Source organism: Arvicola amphibius, chromosome X, assembly GCF_903992535.2.
Source record: "Arvicola amphibius chromosome X, mArvAmp1.2, whole genome shotgun sequence".
NCBI lineage: Eukaryota > Metazoa > Chordata > Mammalia > Rodentia > Cricetidae > Arvicola > Arvicola amphibius.
The window spans coordinates 45,970,056-45,992,186 of NC_052065.1; the positions used below are offsets into that span (position 1 = coordinate 45,970,056).

General features: G+C 33.7%; 1 protein-coding gene across 1 annotated transcript in view; it reads right to left on the reverse strand.

Moving 5' to 3' along the window:
- Il1rapl1 (interleukin 1 receptor accessory protein like 1) overlaps positions 1-21,774 on the reverse strand; it is a 655,686-nt gene extending 633,912 nt beyond the window's left edge. Inside the window, 2 exon segments of the mRNA XM_038315713.1 lie at positions 20,794-21,073; positions 21,720-21,774. Coding sequence (XP_038171641.1) covers positions 20,794-21,073; positions 21,720-21,774 — 335 coding nt within the window.
- Positions 21,775-22,131: the final 357 nt, after the last annotated feature.

A 22,131-nucleotide genomic window follows, 5' to 3' on the forward strand; every position in this document is an offset into this window, starting at 1 on the left:
AAAACCATGAAATTCATATAAATTTACCACAATCTGGCATGCAAATCCTTTAGAAAGCATCAAAAGGTAAAGTTGGCCCACAAAGATTTAGAATGATAGGTGTTATTCCAATTGGCCTTCATTCATTCCTTAGCTTCATTAATCTTTGCATAGTGTTTTTCCTGATGATAAGCACCCAAACCTTTTTCTCTTAAAACACCCATGCTACAAAAATGCAAATTTATACTATGTTCCCTTGGAGGATTTTAATCCTTTAAAACTCAGAATACCTTTTTAAAGCACTCAATGGTCTCATTAAAATTCAGTGATTGAGAAAGATAATGTTTCTCTGTCCAAGTGCAATATGGAGTAGGAGGTTAACTTCTATGACCAACAATTAGCATTGCAGAGGGCCCAGTCACTTCATTTAAACCTATTTTTTCCAGTACTTTCCCTATAGCTCATCCAAATGCTTGGAACTTTTACTTCTATTTCAATGAAAGAGTATACCTTTTCACCTTTGTTTCAACACTATTGTACCTTATTGTAAAGATTTTCCATGCTACCAATATCACTTTGACCATGAGTTAGCTATATCAAATCTGTAAAGTTAAATAAAAAATTGCTTAATATTCTATAGGGAATTCATAAGAGTAAACTTTGGTGTTCTTTTTTTCTTCCAAAGATAATTAATTTTCTTTCCTACAAATAACTTAGTAGTTAACAATGTTTTGGAAGGTAAAATATCATTTTGCCGACTCCAGGTTAATAATTACCATCATATATTTTTAATTTTGTTTTGAATTAACTCAATTAACACCCTTAAGATTTCAGAAACACATTGTCAACTATTGGGCAAGAAGTTTCATTGAATTTTATCTTTTCGCCAAAAATTTGTAAGACCATAACTTTTGTTCTTCTGGGCAAAACAAAACAAAATCAAAAAAAAAAAAAACGCTAAGAGGATGTAGCTAATTGTATTGTTATTTGCCTTTTCTATGAATATCATAATATGTCAATTCGTTTTTTTGTGGGGGGGAATTTTGAGACAGGGTTTATCTGTTGCTTTGGTGCCTGTCCTGGAACTAGCTTTTGTAGAACAGTCTGGCCTCGAACTCACAAATATACACCTGACTCTGCCTCCAGAGGGCTGGGATTAAAGACATGTGCCACCACCGTCCAGCACTCATGTGTATACATGTGTGCCTGTACAGATAACCTCAGGCCAGAAGGAGGTGCAATATTCTTTGGATCTGCTGGTATAAGGCTCCTGTGAGGCACCTTACCTGAAGCATTGTATAAGCTATTGGTACTTATATTGATTGTCTCCTATAATATTGACATCTTCTATTGAGTGAACCATACTAAATGCCTTCAGAGGACTTAGGAATATTGCTATCAATAAAAACATGGATCAATGATAACAAAGATTTTCAAGTATCAAAATATTGTGAATACAGGTAGTGATCCTCATAGGTCTAAATAGTTTGATTTCCAGAGTAGTAGTATTGGGATGTAATGGAACATTCAGGAATTGAGGCCTAGGGGCAAATCCTTATATCATCCAATGATGTCCTAACTAAAAATGAAGGACTTAGCACATCTTGTTCTTTCATCTTCTTACTGATTTAGGATGTTAGTGGCTTGCTTCAACATGCACTTCACACCCTGCCTCCAGTCCTCTCAATCAAGGACTAAGCAGTGAGGAGAAGTTATAATGAACTGCGACCTCTGTAAGCTAAGTAATGCTTTTCTCTTCGTAATTTAATTTCCTCAAGTATTTCATTGTAAATATAAAATTGACTGACACAGAGGGTATGAGCCTTTATGCTTTAACAGAGCTGAAATAATATACTGAAAACTTAAGGAATCATTGAAGGATTTTTTAAAAAAAATAACAAGTCTGATTTATATTTCATAAATATAACTTTTCAAATAGTATAAAATAAAGTGTCTGACAGCTGGATTAGAAGCAATTAAACAGGTGAGAATTAATGAGATTGCACTAAAGAGTAAAAATGGAAATTGGACATCTAAATATCTGGTCACCATCTACCTAACAGAAAACGCATAGAGTTTATGGTTTCTGTCATCACTACAGAATAGCACAGCATCTTCTTAAAGAGAGTGCAATAGTGAATTCATGTTGCCTGACCTTTCTAGTGCCACAAAACAGTGTCCAAATTTCTATGATTCATTGCATTACAATACACATTTTCTTGCAGTAGTACCCCCTGATAATTTAATTTCTCCTTTCACTGACTTAGAATTCCATTACCACATATATCCTTCATCTCTAACTCATTCACTGAATACTTTAATATCCTGGTTTTATAACTGGGTATCTACTCCAAATCCTCAGCATCCCTGTCTCTTCTTGGGATTTGCATAGTATATCCTGGTTGTGCTTGGTGATTATTGCTTCCTTAGATTCTCAGATGTGCCTATTTATTTCCTCATATTTTCTGCATTTAAGAGAAAGGTGCTGAGGTGCTTTGTTCTTGTTATGGCTTCTTAATAATATGCTGGGCACTCTTTTCTCACAACCTTGTCATTTCAAAACACGCATCAGGTATTTCTATAGTGTTTTGACTTCAGGAATCTTATCCATGCTTCATTCAAAGAGAGCTTTGGAACCTGGTATATTAATTGCCTCTTCACACCAAGCTTAGTCTTTATCCTTAATGTCTTCCAGATATGTGGTAATATCTCATCATAATGTCAAGTACTAACGTAAGAATTGATTACAAGTAACTGACAAATATGATTGACTTTTTGGAACAAAGGTTCATTTCTCTCTCAAGCTACAAGTCTTCAAACACCTGGCATACTCAGTCTGATAGCTTTTTGGTAGTGCTGGAGATCAGATCCATAGCTTGTGCATGTTAGCAATGCATAGCATCCCTTGGATTTTTAAGATATACTTTTGTGCCATAAGGATCTACAGTAAACTTTTGATAATATTTTTGTTTGTTTTTTGAGATAGGGTTTCTCTGTAGCGTTGGAACCTGTGCTGAAATTAACTCTTGTAGACCAGGCTTGCTTCAAACTCAAAGACAAGACATCCACCTGCCTCTGCCTTCGAGTGCTGGGATTAAAGGTATGTGCCACCACCACCCGGCTACGTAATTTCTTATTTTTAATTTTATTTTATTTCTTTTACCATTATTATACTACTTTTACATTTTTTACTCCTTATTATATTAGAAATTAATTGTAAAATGAAAATTTAACCTTCAGAATAGGATAAATTATGGAGAACACAGCTCTGACTCTTTGCTGTTCTTGTTCAGTTGTAATTCTGCTAAATCATTTATTATAAAATTATTTGAATAGCTTTATAAATATATGTAAAATTTTTTATGGAAGTAATCTGATAGATCAAATTTTAGTCTGTAAAATTTCAAACAGCAGAACCTGAGATTACATGCTCAGATGGTTCCTAAACCTAATCACTGTTTATTTTTTTAACTTGTTCAAAGTTCTTTTTTGCACCATTAACTGTAATTACATATATCTGCTGTTCCTATTTTCTCAAAACCCTTTTTCAAACTCACCATGACTGACAATGTTTCACTCCTACTGTTTAAATCAAAATATCATTCCCACTTTTCTATCAATGAAAATCCACTTTACATAACCACAGAACCTCCCATTCTGTGTAACAATCACTAGAACAGCCATGCTTGCAATAGTACTTTGTTATAATATCTCCAAAAGTATCTGCCATTCAGTGATGCAGATAATTTTTAATGAACCTGACTGTCTTCTTTGGTTGATTGTGGCATCTTGGAGATAATTTGAGTAATGATCATCTTTTCTCCTTCTCAGAACATGATTCAAGCTTGACATTTAGTAGGTATTTGATAAATGTGTATCAAAATTAATAACAGAAAAATGTTTCCTCTGAAATATATATGTATTTATAATATTTAAATCTACACATATATGGTCTAAATTATTTTAATGTTAGCCTGTTATGAATAATTACTATTGCTTCTCTCTTTCTCTCTTTCTCTATCTATCTAGATATCTAGATAGAGATAGATATAAATGCATAACTTGATATCTGATGATGAAAAAATACCAATCAGGAAATTTTGAAGAAAATGATAGGCTACCATATCTACAGAAAACAATATTTTTATGTGAGCAACAGAGAAAGTGACTGAAGCAGCAGACATAAATCTCCCTTAATAGGAAAGTAATCCCAAAGGTGACAGTGAAAGCCTGTGATGACAAAAATATATTGAGTCCTTTATCATGTAAGGGCACCAATAAAAACTATAATTCTTTTAAGATCAGAGGTCTAGTTACTGCTCAGAGTAAACAAGTCTGTAGCTTGAATTTGAAATAAAGACAGGATTCAGAGCTATAAATTTTATAGGTTTCTTTACCAGGGAAACCACAGCCAGCTCTTGCTGATGAAGAAATTATGTCAATTACAAAAATTATCAAGGGGACGGCATGACAATAAATAAAAATTTCATGACTTCACTTTAAGATCAGGGATTAATATTCATGATGAACATGAGAGTCAAGGACAAACAGCTTTACACTCTAGAGTTAAAGGTCTTCATCTCTAATTTTAGAGTAGTCATTAAGTACTGTTTAGACAAACAAAAAATGTTATTTTCTCCAGGGTGGCTATTAGTGTAAAGAGAGTGCTGTCATATTCACCTAATTAATGAAAACAACATTCATAGATAAGAAAGTTTGATATTTTCAAACCCTTACTTTGTAAGTCAATGCCTTTGAACAGACACCCATAGAAGCAATTTTCATTAGAAATACAACTACTAAAATTTCCAATTGAGAGATTAGAACAGCATTTTTATTCTTTTGTGCAAGCTGTCTACATGAGCTTTTTGTATTATGTCAACAAGGTTAACACAGAGACTGTTATATTGCACGCTACTAGCTTTCTTAATTAAGAAGTTTTCAGAAGGTTGACTAATCTTCACTGCTAATTCATTTGAAGATCAAAGCAGTGATACCTCAAAGGTACCCTGCTATAACTTTGCTACCTATGATTCTATCTGTAAATTAAATTTAGCTTAAGATGTACATCATTTGTCAAAGGAAAAAAATCTATCAAAAGCACCAATTACTAGAGAACACATCTGTAAAAGTTTAGGAGTTGCATCATTTATAGATAACATTCTGATATTTTGAGAGATGATATGCACCTATATATACATTCATTTTCAGCTATTGTTTTGCTTTTAATATTTCATTGCATGTGTGCATTGTGTGTATGTATATTTCTCTTTGTGTGTGTGTGTGTTTTGAATAAATGCCACATGAGTGTAATGCCTGGGGATTCTGTTAGAGAACAATAAGATCAAATGGAGCTGGTGTTACTGGTAGTTGTGAGCTGTCTGATGTGGATACTAGGAAATGAACTCAGATCTTCTGGGAGAGAAGTAAGTGCCCTACAGCATTAAATGCCATTTGTTTTTGTTTTTAAGATGGTATTTCATTATGTACTACAATTTTTAATTGAATTCTTATTTCTTTTGCTTCTGCAATCCAAGTACTGAGATTACAGGTAGATTCCATTCAAAGATCAATTCATCAGCTTCTATAATTTGCTAAGCAAGCACTGTAATAGGTATTAAATGTTAACCATCAAGAGACTCTATTATGTTTGTTATCAAAGTCGTTCTTGTTAGATATGCGTGAAATATAACACTATTAAAACGATTACTGCCATCCGAGGACAAATTTTACACACCACACAGAATAAGGAAATAAATGTAAAAAATTAAACTTAATGTAGTAAGAATCACATGTATGCATGTGAACAATCAGATCTCATAATCTCTATTTTTTTTAGAAAGTCTGATTCAGTAGGTTTATGATAGGATCCAGAGAGCTTAATGTTGGTTTAAAACCAAGCACCTTTGTGATTTTTTAATGCAGCGGTGTCTGACCATAACTTTAAGCATGTAAAAATGTTTATCTCAATAAATAAACTTAATTATGTAATAAAGCTCTACACATAATAGGAAATAGAATAAGATGAGAATTGAATAAATAAATAAATGATTTATGTCATGATTTGATGAAATAAGCTTCAAAGGAGTTTTTGGACAATACTAATCAAATATAAGAAAAAAATGTCTTGGATTTTATCAACTACATTTTGAAAACCTGATAGTCCTTCAATGCATTCCAATTAGATTCAAATGATTCAGCATCATGACTGTCTATCATTTTAATTTTTCTGAATCAGAAATATGCTATCTGTCTTAGAAAAAGCTTCACTACTATAGCTCTATAGTTGACTTTGAAGTCAGGGATGGGGGAGGGTTGAAGGGGAAGGGAGAGGAGGGAGAGGAGCAGAGAAAAATGTATAGCTCAATAAAACCAATAAAAATATAAAGAAAGAATAAGCTTCACATACAACTGAAATTCATGTAAGACAAGCAGGCAGAGATTTCTTCATTACTTGATTTTTAAAAATATATTTCATATTATCCTTTGTCTATCATCCAAGTCCTTCTTCCACCTCAGGGCATTTTATCATAAGATGGCTTGAGAAGGAAGAGAAAGGTACCTTTCTTTTCTGCAGTGGAGAAGCGTTAGTGTGAGTCATTGGGCAATTCAGACAGAAGAATATATGGACATTGAAGTTTCAAGATGAACTGCTTTAAAGTATTCTGGTTTTAAAAAAACATTGAAAATTCTTTCTGTAACCTTAGAAGTACTTGGATTTTATCTGGAGTGAGCTTTTTAGAGTAATATTGCACACCAAGTAGGTTGGGTCAGCTTGATAGCTTGTCATAAGGCACCCTGTTCATTTTCTTACTACATATCAGTCCACAGTTATTACTATTTTAAATGATCTTTTTGAGAATAGACTTCCAGGAATTATAGTTTCTTTTGGTTGGCTGAATTCACTACTGTGCTCCCAGCAGCTACTCTAGTGTCTAATATAGAGAAGATGCTTAACTATCAATTGGAATGCATTATATGGACACAATACAAAATACATTTCTGAGTAAGTCTATTATATAAATTTGGTAGTAACTAATTCTAAAACTTCTAAAATAGAATATATTGTACTTGTTTTCATATTATTACTACAAAATGTCTACAATCCTATCATTTAGTGGATTAGTTTAGAATCAAGGCCCAAAAAGATAAATTAATCCTTTGTATTTATAGATAGAATAAAAATTTGTTGCCAGATTATTATAATCATACTTCTACTAAAAACAATATAACAACTTTTACTAAAAAATACTAAGAAAAATTCCAATTATCATTTCTCAACTATCATAAGTGAAATGATAATTGAATAAAAAACCCAATTCTTGAAACAGAGAGACCTGCTTGAATTATAGAAAGAAAAATAGATTACATTTTAAAACAATTTTGAGTTGTTTTAATTACGGAATCAAAATCTAGATTGATTTTCAGTATATCTAAATGCTAGCTTTAAAAGGGTTTTGTTTGGCCTTCATGGATCACCATTGTAGTATTAATCTGAAAATTAAGTAATTTTATAAAGAAAGTAAAAATCCTTACCAAAAATGCATTATGATTTGAGGCTAAATAAGAACCACTGAGGAAAGTTTCTGTTCTGACATATGCGTAAGAATGGTGTGCAATACCTGTAATGGTCGTCTCATAACAAGTAATAAGGTCAAGTATAGATACTGGGGAGACCAGAAGTTAACTAGAGTTCTTTCTGCTATTTCTGAGGACCAGAGTTTAGTTCCCAATACTCATGTGAGTCAGTTCACAACTGCCTGTAATTCCATCTTCATGAACCCCAACATCCTGTTCTGATGTCCACATGCATGTATACACACACACACACACACACACACACACACACACACACACACACGAGGTATTTTTCTTAAAAGGTCCAAGTATTATTATTTTGAATTAAATAACATTAAAATTCCTGCTTTCTAAGAGCACTCTGATCATAGACTGACCTTGAGAATGAAGCTACCTACTAAAAATGGCAGAACATAAAGAGTCTTGGAGTTTGGCCCATGCAAAGTCATGAAGCCATTATGAAAATCCAGGAATACCTACATTACAGCTGCTTTCCAGAAGAGAGTATACAACCTTGTTTAAGATTCATTTCCGAAATATGACTTATAATTCAATGTGATATAATATTGCATTGAAATGATGTTTTTCTGGCTTTAGAACAACACATGATATTTTCCTGAAACCATTAAACTAGCCTTCAAACATTACTCATTCTCTTTATAACCTGGACTCTTTTATGGGACCGTCATTTATGACCTTCTTGGAGCAGATGGCTTGTTTCAGATCTATAATTGTGAGAGATAATTAAATCAGTTAAATTCCTATTCAATGACCTCTTTATGTTTTTATTTTATAACCACAGTTTCTATACCATAGAACTGTTACTAAATGGAGATCTGCCTGAAAGCCAGAAATACCATTGTAAACATACAATAAATCTAGGCCACAGCAAACTGGTAAGAATAGCCATAGTGGTTCCTCATCTGTGGTTTTATAGTATGTGAACATAATAAGGTTGTATATATACTAATCCCTGAAACCCAGCTATCTATTTACTTCCTCGGCAATAAGAACAACCAAAATTAGAGATCTCTGAAAGATCCAAGACTTTAAGTTTGTCAATTCAGGAATGTCAGCGAAATTCTAATTAGCTCTAAGTGTAGCAGGCACCAGTACAGGGGAAGAAGCATTTGTAAAGAAGAAAGATTATGATAGATTTTGAAGTAGAAAATTGTTTAAATAGCTGCATAATTTAATAAGTGCTAATGAAATGTTTATCAATCCTCCACCTGCTGTGGATATGGGCTGGTCAGTTAATTTTGTAAAGAATCACATTAGTATGACAAAAGCTTCTCAAACAGAAATGCTTGGATACTCCAGCCCCACACCTGTTGCTCAAAGGCAAGACAAACTCTGCAACACAGTTTATGCTCTGTAGGATTTGCCTAAAGCTAGACTTTCAAAAACACCTTTGACTTGTTCCTTCCTTTGAAGATTTGTCTTGAGAGCACCTGCTCCATCTGCACTGCAGCTGGGTGTAATTATGTGGTCAAGTTCTAGCCTAACAGACAGAAGCACGAATTATGAAAGAAATCTTTGGGACTTTTTATGTAAGGTCGGAATGATCATGTTCTTTGTTCCTTTTACTCTGCACCTTCCAGGTTAAGAATCATAGATATGCTTGATAGACGTTCATATGTAAAAATAAGAATAAAAGTCATAACCTAGAGAAAACAGTGAAAATAGGTAACCATAACAATTGGATAACCCATATGTCAGCTCTGAAATGCTTACATATTGATATGACTTCATGAAACAAACTTTTTAGACTATTTGTTTTAAAGATTTTTTTAATTTAAAAGATATATTTTATTTTGATTGTATGGGTGTTTAGTTTGCATGTGTGTATGTGTTCTGTGTGCATGTCCGGTGCTGGCAAAAGCCAGAAGTATATGGAGGTTGCAGGTTGCCACATAGGTACAAGAACTGAATCTGTTCTCCACAAGAGAAGCAAATTCTCTTCTGAGGCATCTCTCCAGTCCCCCAAATGTGGATATTAGGGATTGAACTTGGATCCTCTGCAAGAACAACAAGGACTCTTAACGGCCACACATTCTCTCCAGCTCCTGTTTAGACTATTTTCATGTATAAGTTTCTTTGTGTATTCAAAGCCTGTCTTTAATTGGTAAAACTGTAAATGTTGGTCCAAAGTTTTTCAATGTTCAAATTTTATCAGTCATGTATGTTTCAGCGGTCATGAAAAGATGCAAGGTAAATATCTGTCCTTAAAAGTCAACAGTCAAAAGAAAACTTCGACACATAGAGAAATAATCTAAATTTTCCCAAGGCTCCCATTTTATTTATTGAAAGGTTGCATGAAAGAGCACTGCTCAGGTAACTCTACCCAAACTCCTACTTATATTAGTGTAATAGGTAAGGTCTCGGTAATTTTGTTTCTCAAGATCTCAGGTGTTTCGGGGAAAACCTTTAGGTTTGTATGGGAAGACATTAATATGCACCCATGAAGTGTCCCTTTTTCTTGTTTACCACAACATCTGATCACACTTAAAATATACCTGTGAAATCATAAACTTGGGTGGATTCTTTTTTAACAAAATAACCTAGAATCTGTTTTTCTTGTTTCACCATTACTACCATTACCATGCAAACATAGTCCCCATTGCTTCATACCCCTATTACTGTAAAAACTCACTGTCCATTTCCTATGTTTTAGAATGTTTATAAACTGATCATACAATGACTGTAGTATCACTTCACAAAACTGGTTTTGATTAATATTTACTTCTTGATAACTGCTTACCATTTAAATAGTAGCATCTGTTCCCTTCTCCATTAATATTGAAAACTATCTTTCTAACCATGACATATAAAAATTCTGCCTGACCTTTTAGGAATATGTTCTGACTTTTATTTTCTTTGATTAACAATAATTGTAGCTCTTGATTTAACTGTTCATAGAATTTCTGTATCAGCAGGTCAGTAAACTATCATTGAAAATCAAAACTTGCAGCAATCTTAGTTCTTAAGTTTGTTTATTACAACAGTATCAAGTTCATTGTTTCTATGTTGTGTGCAGGTGTCTTATGACAGCAGTAGAATAGAGTGGTTGCAGTAGACATTATACTGCCTGCAAAGTCTAAAATTTTCCCTTCTGACCTTTTATAGATAAAGCTGTAAAATCTCTGCTCTATGACTTTATTTAATAAGAAACCTCTGTTTTTCAGTTGGACTTTCCCTACCCAAAAGCATTGTCTTCCAAATTACTCAAAATCCAGGCTCTTCCTGAACTTTGCTAAGAGTCAGTTCCCTCTTATCTAGGTTTATTGATTCTATTTACCTTGTTTATTCAGCAACAGAATGCAAAGTTAGATGCAAAGAAGCTTGCATGTTGTTAGATGCTTCAGATTTAATTTTTCATTTTATATGAAGATTTATTAGTCAGTAGCTGTCAATCTACCTGTTTGGTTTCTGCATCAACATTACAAGGTTAGTACTTCCTTATTTTCAAATGCTCTCTCTGTCTGTCTGTCTGTCTGTCTGTCTCTGTCTCTCTTTCTTTGTGTGTGTGTGTGTGTGTGTGTGTGTGTGTGTGTGTGTGTGTGTTGTGTGTCATATGTGTTTTGGAAAGTGGCATAATGCATAATGTTTGGAGTTTAGAGGACAGCTTTTGGGGTGTTGGTTTTCTCCCTCTACTGTGATTTGCGGTGATATAAGTCAAGTTGTTCAGCCTTTACGAAAAGTTCTTTTTTTACACACTGATGGCTCAGCAGTTTCAGCTGTCATGACCCGCTCATGTTTATAATTTAATAATTTCCTCTGTTGGTTAGAAATGCTTGCTTATCATGCATGAGGTCTCATGTTAGCTCTTCAGAAATGCAATAGACAAATGAGTGAATGAATTGATTAATTAAATTAAAAATTCTTCCTACTTATAAGTTATATCCCATTAAATATTTTGTAGGTGTTTATTTTAAAATATATATCTTTTCAGCAGCCTAAAAAGTATAAATTAATTTTTTGAAATGTCTTTAAAACTGTGCATGTCTCTCCTTAACATTAAATCATAATTTCAAACAGTTTTTTTAAGATTTCTCTCAGTGAAAGATTAGAAATTAGATGCTCCTTTCCTAATATCTAGTGTCCTAAGAACCTATAACCATTTCACTCCAGCAGAATTAATTTCATCTTCCTAGTAAGGAAATAGGACTATGGTGTTGAAAACATATTTCCTGGATGGAAAAATGTGTAAATGAAAAATCAATTCACATGGGTTTTGGGTTTTATTCCTAGCAACTGGATATATTCTTTGAGAGAATTAAGCAGACAGAAAGCAATTTAGCTAATTAATTTCCTTGTCCCAAACTACTTGTATCCTTTAGAAAAGTCTAAACGTTTGTAGGAAGAAAGCTAAACTTAGCATCTGCTCAAGACTGGTCTATCACTTCAGTATCATCTCCAAACATTATAAGAGTTATGGAACCAGAAAATCTCATTGAAGCCTACTATGGCAAGAGAGATTTTTCTTGTCAAAATGTGATGGAAGAATGCCTAATTTATAGTTTTGCAGTTTCGATATATCAGCTACTAAAGACTTAAAATCTTTCATTATGACTTTCACTTATATTTGGCTCTTTTTTCAAAGGTCTAGCTTATGTGGGATTAAATGCTTTTCTGTAATCAAGGATACCAGAATTGGGTTTTATTTTTTCCGTGAATAATTATTAGAATCATAATATTGTATAAATAATATTTTATTCAATGTATATTATGATACTTTAATCCTATTCATTACTTCATTTAAAAATATGTAATGAGTATATTTTATTGTAAAACATTTCAAATGGATTTTGAATCATAAGAATGTCAGTTGTAACATATTTGGAGTATAACACATTTTACATCACCAAAAGAAGATAGATACAAAGGTCCATGTGTCAAACTGAAAGAGCTAGACCAAAGATGTATAATTTTTTTGATGCATTATGACTTCAATATCAAAGTGGAATGTTTTTCATTTTTAATACATGGATGCCTCATAGTATTTTAAGTAATAACAAATTGTGATCTGAGAAAAGATGAAGTTCAGATTGAAAATGATCCTGTGCATCCTTCATTTTTCTGGAAAGCAAGGAAGCAGACCAAAAGAGTCTGTGAGAACTACTTCTATTTATCAGAATAACCCTAATCAAGGAACCAGTGACATATATCAGTTGAAATATGCAATAGCTATGGGATGTGACTATTCAGTAACTCCTATCACAACAATTTATTTCAAATGGGACAATTTTGCTTATGTATGCTATGTTGTGTCATCTTTGCAGACCCAAAATATGAGAAAAAGACAACATATCTTCCTACTTGGACTTAGAATTATGAGCATCTTTTCCTGAACAATTGTGTTAGAACTAACCATAGAAAATTTATTTACATCTCAAGCTAACATAGAAAATGTGATCATAGGTTTCTAACCTGAGCCTGATGTCATAATATGACTTGGGAGATCACCTAAGGAATAGGATGAGTGTTTTTTGAAGACCTTAAATGTAGATTCTAGTCCAATGCTATTTTGTAGACATTGAAAATTTTCCAAATCTCATTGAATGTAAGCCCTTGTGAAGGATGTTCACAAGTTAGCGTTAGACTTGGCTCAAGGTATATGTAACTGTGAGATAAGCAAACATGTCATAAAAGTTTATATCTTATCACTCATTATTGGTTGAGGACAATATGGTTGTCCTGTTGGAAAGGTCATGTGAAAACGAAGAAAAAGGTTCTGAAAATTTATATATGGAGGAGGCTCAGCCACAAGTAACTATGGCAGAACTTCGATCAATGGGAGTTAATGTGTTAAAGTACAATATGCTTTGCTTTAACTCATTATGTTACAAATTGTCTTCTACTCACATTTGGCCATTAAAATAATTATCTTTGATTTACCACACTCAAAATGATATTTTCTAGCTCCATCCATTTGCCTGCAAAATTCAAGATGTTGTTATTTTTTTTCTGCTGTGTAGTATTCTATTGTGTAAATGTACCATGTTTTCCTTATCCATTCTTAGGTTCTAGGGGCATGGAGGTTGTTTCCAGGTTCTGGCTATGACTAACAATGCTTCTATGAACATAGCTGAACACATGTCCTTGTGGCATGATTGAGCATCCTTTAGATATATACCCAAAAGTGGTATTACTGGGTCTTGAGGAAGGTTGTTTCCTAATTTTCTAAGAAATCACTACACTGACATCCAAAGGGGCTGTACCAGCTTGCATTCTCACCAGCAATGCAGAAGTGTTCCCTTTACCCCACAGCCTCTCCAGCATAAGTTGTCATCAGTGTTTTTGGTCTTGGTCATTCTTAGAGGTGTAAAATGGAATCTCAGAGTTGTTTTTATTTACATTTCTCTGATGACTAAGGATGTTGAGCATTTCCTTAAGTGGCTTTCAGCCATTTTGGATTCCTCTGTTGAGAGTTCCCTGTTTAGGTCATTACTTCATTTTTTTTTTTTTTTGGATTCTTTGTTCTTTTGATGACCAATTACTTGAGTTTTTTTATATATATTTTGGAGATCAGACTTCTGTCTGATGTGGGGTTAGTGAAGATCTTTTCCCATTCTGTAGGCTGTCATTTTGTCTTGTTGACCTTGTCCTTTGTTTTACAGAAGCTTTTCAGTTTCAGTAGGTGCCATTTATCAATTGTTTCTCTCAGTGTCTGTGCTGCTGCAGTTATATTTAGGAAGGAATTTCCTGTGCCAATGTGTTCAAGTGTACTTCTCACTTTCTATTCTATAAGGTTCAGTATGGCTGGCTTAATGTTGTGGTCTTTGATCCATTTGGACTTGAGTTTTGTGCATGGTGATAGATATGGGTCTATTTACATCTTGAAATTTGCAGGCAAATGGATGGAACTAGAAAGCATCATTTTGAGTTTAGTAACCAAGATACAGAAAGGCAATAATCACATGTACTCACTCATAAGTGGTTTTTTTTTTTTGTTTGTTTTGTTTTGGTTTTTTTTTTTTTTTTTTTTTTTTGTTTTTTTTTTTTTTTTTTTGGTTTTTCGAGACAGGGTTTCCCTGTAGTTTCTAGAGCCTGTCCTGGAACTAGCTCTTGTAGACCAGGCTGGCATCGAATTCAGGGATCCCCCTGCCTCTGCCTCCCGAGTGCTGGGATTAAAGGCGTGGGCCACCACTGCCCGGCTCATAAGTGTTTTTTTTTTTAAACATAAAGCAAATAAAACCAGCCTACAAAACACAATCCCAGAGAACTTAGACAAAAATGAGGACCCTAAGAGAGACATACATAGATCTAATCTACATGGGAAGTAGAGAAAGACAAGATCTCCCGAGTAAATTGGGAGAATGGTGTCCTTGGAGGACGGTTTAAGGGGAGGGGAGAGGCAGGGAGGAAAGCAGAGAAAAATGTAGAGCCCAATAAAAATCAATAAAAAATATTTAAAAATTTCTTTGAGCAATTTGGGACAGGCAGAGTAAAAAACAAACATAAAACTAGATTTCTTCAGGAAATCAGTATATGTTATTTGAGTAGACCACAAAAATTAATCTCAGGAAAATAAATAAAGGTGAAAAATCATACATTAGTCTGTATAGAACAAACTGTGTTGTATGGTTTTGGGTAAAAGAACATTTTGGGATCAGGTAGAAACCTGGTGCCAGGGAAACTCCCAGAAATATATAAGGATGGCTCAGTTAAGACTCTCAGCAATAGTAGATATATAGTCTGAACTGACCATTTCCTGCAATCAGATTGGTGACTACCCCAATTGCCATCAGAAAGTCTTCATCCTGTAACTAATGGAAACAGATGCAGAGACCCTCAGCCAAATATTAGACTGAACTTGGAGAATCCTGCTGAAGAGAGGAAGGATGGATTGCATGAGTCAGAGTTGTCAAGGACATCACAAGAAAACCCATAGAAATATTTAATCAGACCCAAGGAATTTACAGAGGCATAAGTAACAACCACGGGGTCCTGCATGATGGACCTAGGCCCTCTACATATATCTGACAATTGTGTAGTTTGGTCTTCTGTGTGACAAAAGGAGCAGGGCTGTCCCTAACACTTCGGTTGACTCTTGTGAATCTATTCCTCATACTGGGTTCCTTTGCTCAATCTTAATACAAGGGGAGGTGCTTAGTTTTACCACAACTTGATATGCCATGCTCTCTTGATACCCATGGAAGGTCTGCCCCTTTCTGAACAGAAACATAAGAGGAGTAGATGAAAGCATAGATGGGAGGTGGGGGGGGGGAAGAATGGGAAGAGAGAAGGGAGGTGAAACTGAGGTTGGGATGTAAAATTAATTAATTTAAAAACATGCTGCATTTTCATAACATTGAAGAAGCCTTTTCAACTTTTCAGACATATCTTAGGTGTTTTCCTAATGTTATATCCACATTTTCAACTGTAAGAGGAAAAATATGTGGTATTGTAAACTATATTCATAGTATCTATAGCAAGTTATTGAAGATTTATTCTCTCTTATGCAAATTACTTGAATGAATGAAAGTTTTAAAATCTTTGTATTTTAACATCAGCACACCATTTATCACAAAATTGTCAGAAGATATTTGTTATATGAAAGAATAAGTAAATGTATTTTGTTAAGTACTTTTTGATAGATATTTAATATGTAGCATAAATGCTAAATGAGAACCATTTGATTCTCCAAATAGAAACTGAAGAAACGGGGAAAGTAGTTAGATACTATAAAGAGTAGATTACAACAACTGAGAAAATCATTATTTTAGAAATTGCTAGCAAAATGGTTATCATGTTCAAGTATTTTAAAATATACATATTGAATTCAAAATAAAAATACAATATTTTACCAATACTCCAAAGAACAGAAATACTTAGGTACAAAATAATTAAGATGTTTATAAAAGATGCATATTTCAAATGACAAAATGCTGATGAAAGAAACCAAAGTAAAGGACCTAAATAAATAGAACATCCTACTGGACTCATAGATCTAAGGCTCCTCCTACTTAAGACATGAGTTCTTCTCAGATCAATTAATAAATTTCACGCAATTGCCATAAAAATATAATTGGGCTGATTTTGGAGACAAATATGTTAAAATTTTCATGGACAATACTAAACTGTACAACAGCTAAATAACTGTAATAACTTTGCAGCATATTTTAAAAGAATGGTTTTGGAAGAGAAGTAGGAAGACTTGCTCTGTTAGAAATTTAGGTCTATTATATACCTACACACTAAAACCATTACAGTATAAGCTCACATCTTAGACATTGGCTGAAAATGAATCAAAGACATAAACATTATATATGTAGCAATAAAATGTTTGGCATTCAAAATTTGAAATATTACACATTTAAAAATCAAGAAAAAACACATAGAAGCAAAAGTTTCACTTCACACAAAATTATTACCATACATAGAAAACCTTGTAACAGGCATCACCAAAAAAGAAAACATTGTTCTGCAAAGGAAATTAAAATGATGAGCAATGAAGCCATGATGTGGCAGAAAGTATTTGCAAATCACATATTCATAAAGGAACTGGAATCTAGGCATGCAAAGAATTTTCAAAACCCAGCAAAGAAGACAGGCAATTCAATTATAAAATAATAGACAAATGCATTAATGGAAATTTTACTGAAGAAGACAGCGATGGTAAATTAGCACATAAAGATGTTAGCCATCATTAACTATTAGAGAAATGAAAATTAAAATCATAATGAGATGTCACAAGAAACCTACCAGAATGGCTTTAATGACAAAATGGTATAATTAGTGGTGAACTCTATCACCTGTGCATTGCCAATAGGAACACAGTAATGCTGCTTTGTCAGCTAATGTGCTGGTTTGAATGAGAATGCCCCCTATTTAAATGGTTAGTCATCAGGGAGAGGCACTATTTGAGAAAGAGTAGGAGGTGTGGCTTTGTTGAGAAAGGTGTGTCACTGGGGGTGGCCTTAAGGTTTCAAAAGCTCAACTTTCTGATAAAATGTAAGCTGCTAGCTACTGCTTCAGCACCATGCCTGCCTGTCTGCTGCCATACTCTCTACCATGATGATCATGGACAAAACTTCAGAAACTGTAAGCAAGTCCCCAGTTAAATGCTTCCCTTTATATGTTGTGTTGGTCATGGTGTCTCCTCACAGCAATTGAAAAGTATTTAAGACAACTAGTTTGACAGAATTCTTTTTAAATTTATGGCATAACAATCTTATCACACATGCACACACACACATACACATACACACACACACATACATATACTCTTGTATATTTATGACATAAGAAGTAGAACAAATTTTCATTTTTTAAAAGTTATAGATAATTTTTGTTTGTTTTGTCTTGTTTGCTTGCCATTTTGAGATAGGATTTCCTTATGAAATCCAGGCTGATCACTAAATACACAATCCGTACTGTGCTGAGATTGTAGGAGTGGGTTACCACTAAGGGGGGAAACTTTAGCTTTACCTGATTCACATCAGAAATAGACCAGATGCCATTAAGTGAACTAAAACACCAGTGAACACTATTTAGGAATAAAAAGAAATGTAACAGTTTGGATAAAATTCAAAGGAGTTATCCTGTGTGAAAAACCCAATTCCAAATGATTATATACTATATGATGGCTTCCATTTTAAGTGTAATATTATGTAGAAAGAACATTACTATGAAAGAATAGGACAGCTCTTTGCACTGGTAGTGTAATTCTATATCTTGATTGCCCTCATGGCATTATCCTCATTATGATATTGGACCATATCTTTGAAAAATCTCAACATTGAACCTTGGGAAATCCCTCACAATATCTCTGAATACTATTTCTCCTTGCCAGTTACAATTTTGTAATTAATTCAGAATACTTTTTGAATAAAAATGCATAGATCAAACAATATGCTACCATGTGGGGCACTGGAATGCTATATGTGTGCTGGCCAGCTCTGTATAGGAAACTTCCAATTGTGCATAATTCTCTAAAGTGATGAGTTAAAATTAGGAGGTCAAGAATTCATGAAAATCTGTATTCTTTTATAAAGTATGCTTATTTCTATAGCTAGTAATGATAGAAACAAACCATTACTGTCTTTCATTCATTTTATAAAACATTAAAATAAAAAAGAAGGAAAAATTTTAAAAAAATATTTTATATGATTCAAGCAACTCTGCGATGTTGTTCTTTTTAAAAGGATAAGGAAACTTTAGTTCATTATAGTAATAGTAAACATAGATATTTCTTGACTTAAAATACTCCACTGCATATATTTAGGTATATGTGAATTAGATGTACATAAGGCCTGTTAAACTATGTCATTGGTAAGTTAATACCATACACTTATGAGAAAAACTGGAAGCTTATCTTAAAAGCGCATGCTTTGACACTTCTAAAATTCTTTGCTAGTGAATTATTTGGAAAGTCATCATGACAGTTTGTGACCTGTCTAATAGCTAACAATGTGCCAAAATTACAGAGACTCAACAATTTTAGGCTTGTACCTGTCAACAGCAAGTCATGTTGTTTTAAATGCTTTTCTTTTTTATAAAGATTTTGAGAACCTTTCTCCGAATTGGAGAAGGAAGCCACACCATCATGAGCTGCAAATCAATTGCATGCTTGAATTTCAGTGGCAAAAGCTACTATTTCCTCACTTTGTTACTTCCTCTAGAAGGCAGCTTGACACGCATTCAACTCTAAAGCCTTTTGCCTTTCAATTTCACCTTCCATTAAAATGTAGACGTATGAACAGATGGCAAAGGGCATCATTTTGGAAAATTGTCAACTTTTCATTCATCCTTGTAACTCTAAATTCAGGGGTCATTTTGTTGAAAGTTGTGAAAAGGACTGGATCAGAGGTTATATTTAAACATATAAAAGAATCGCAGGTCAGTGCTTTTGAAATGCAGATTGCTAATGGGACACATTATTTTGCCATCAACAACAAATGAAGAAAATGAGTGTTTCAAGACAATTGAACATGACAAATTTCAGATGAATGATGACCCTGCATTGATGTGTTTTATAGAGTCCCCTGAAATTTTACATGCCAGACAGAAAATATGGAATTAAATGATGGTTCAACATGAGCAGGTGGTCCTATACTAATATGGCAATCATTTATCAATACTCATAACATGTCTATTTCTTTAACTTCTGATACATGTTTTTTTTTTTTGGTTTGAAAAGTTCTTTTCTGTTCCTCTTAAGGGATTTTGAGGTATTTTAACATGCCAACACGCCTGTGTTGATGCTTTAGCATAAGCCACAATACAGGACACAGGAATGATTGTTGTTAATCAGAATTTCAGAAGGAGAAGCTGAATTTTAATTACGATAAATATTAAAAATTTTTAAGACATTTTCACAGTTCACAGTCAACTACTTTAAACTTTTCACTATATAGCAAAACACTGAAATTCAGAAACATCAATAACTATAACTAAACAAACCTTTCCTTCCTTATAATCAGCTTGGTAATGGCATTCACTATCATTTATGTAAGGTGCTATTCACAGCCCATGAAAGTCTAAACATGCTTAAACTGGGGTTTTTAACTGTTAATGTGTTAAATGGATACTGTTTTAATGCATTAAGTAAAATGCATATCTTTTATTCTATGCTGAAAATATTTATAAATATGCAATACATTTCTTTATGGATAATAGCAAATACTTGTTACTAACTTTGATCCTTGCTTATGAAGACTCAGATTTTTTTTGACTGGTAGTTGTCATTAACAAAAGGCTCTGTAAAAGAATCTTTATTTTTCCTAACAGGGCAATGTTAACCTTCTTCCTGTGTGTGCACAGGCACTAGACACACACATACACACACACAAAACACATCACTATTACCTAAATCTTCTTTGCATGTGTGCAGAAACCAGAGGAGTCTCTGCTCTGTCTGTCTGTGAAGGGCAATAACAAAATGTTACTGCCCATTTAGCAATAAACTATGCATCTCTTCTGCAAGACTTTGCTTACATTTTATTTGCAACATTTTACTTCCTCTATAAATTTTATATCATAGTCTTTAGTAATTTCTGGCAGCAGAAGTAGATACCCAGATGGTATCTCTCTTCTCCATAAGCTTGAAATAATGTCTCAATATAAATTCCAATCCCATCTTTTTATGATTTAGATTCTAAATTTTAGTACATGGCAACACATGCAAATATTGAGACAATATGTATAGTTGAAAGTGACAGCAGGAAGCTTTAAGTATTAGAAAACACTATGTAGTCTCATTGAGTCAATAATAATTTCATTAAAAGGTACCTGATGACACAGGCATAAAGCCCACTGTCCTGTAGTAATGTTGGTCTGAACCAAATGGAGTCTTCTTCTTTGCTCATTCTACTTCCATCAAAGGCAATGGGCTCTTCAAAATCTCCCGGACCAGAGCTTTTATACCACATTAAGCTGAGTCCAGCACTTTGGGCAAGGGAGTAGTTTGTTCTGATATAACCATAAAAGAGTGCACACTTGATTCTAACAGGCTCTCCCACCAAAACTTGGTATTTCTTGATATCCACAGACCAATCTGTGCATCCATCAGCTGCAATAATAAAGAGAGGAGAGAGAAGAAAATCATTAGAGAAAAGAATTAGCAATAATCTTTTTCATTCATTCATTTACTTAACTGTTTACAGAGTATATGAACTAAGTCAGACTTATATTAGACATAGAGTACATATAGTGATGAATAATACTGAGAATTTTCTGTTAAAAGTAGTTTACTCTGCTGACAAACAATGCATTATTTACTTGCTCCTTCCAATGTTCAGTTTTAGTTTGTATCACTGAGTTTGTTATTTATTTATTGTTACTCCAGTTTAAATATACTATTTACCCTGCTCTGTAAAAATAATTCTGGGACTTTAAAATATTTTTCCTTTGTTCTGCAGCATTGAAGCTTTGTCAGTAGAGGAGGCTGGAGAAATGTTGCTGTTCTAGCATGCTTACTTGACAGGTTTTTTTCAGCATATATGGCTCCCCAGCACCTGACTCCGGAAGTGAATGGTACCCAGCAGCTTGGTAAATTTTTTAGCAATCCTTCAGGTGAGATATCTTCTAACTAATCTTTCCTCCGAGAACTTCAGAAAGACTGTTTGTTGGCAATCTCTGGGGCAGTTGTATTACCATCAAGTTCTACTAATGCAGAAACTCTATGGTTTCTTACATTTAGTTAAGCCAGACAATACATTCCCAGTAATGTTTGCATCTCTGTTCTGGGGAAAGACCAATAATGGGATCCATTGCTTGGAAGTTCAATTTTGTTGATTTGGACAATGACAACCAATATTCTGTCAACTAAAATTTTCTTTTGCTATGAACTGAATATTTGTCCAGCCCCTCCTCAGCACAAATTGAAGCAGTAACAGTATAATACACTGGTGTTTGGAGAAGGAACCAGGTATGAGTATTTGGAATTAGATGAGGTCAGAAGGCTGTGGCTCCTTCTGATAGGATTAGTGCCCTTAGATGTAGAGACATGAAAGTTTGTTTTTCCTTCCATTGGGGCTCACTAAAAGATCATTGTGTAAGTACACAGAATGAAGGTAGCCATTTATGAAGAGAGCCATCACTAAAACTGAACTGCTTGATACCTTAATA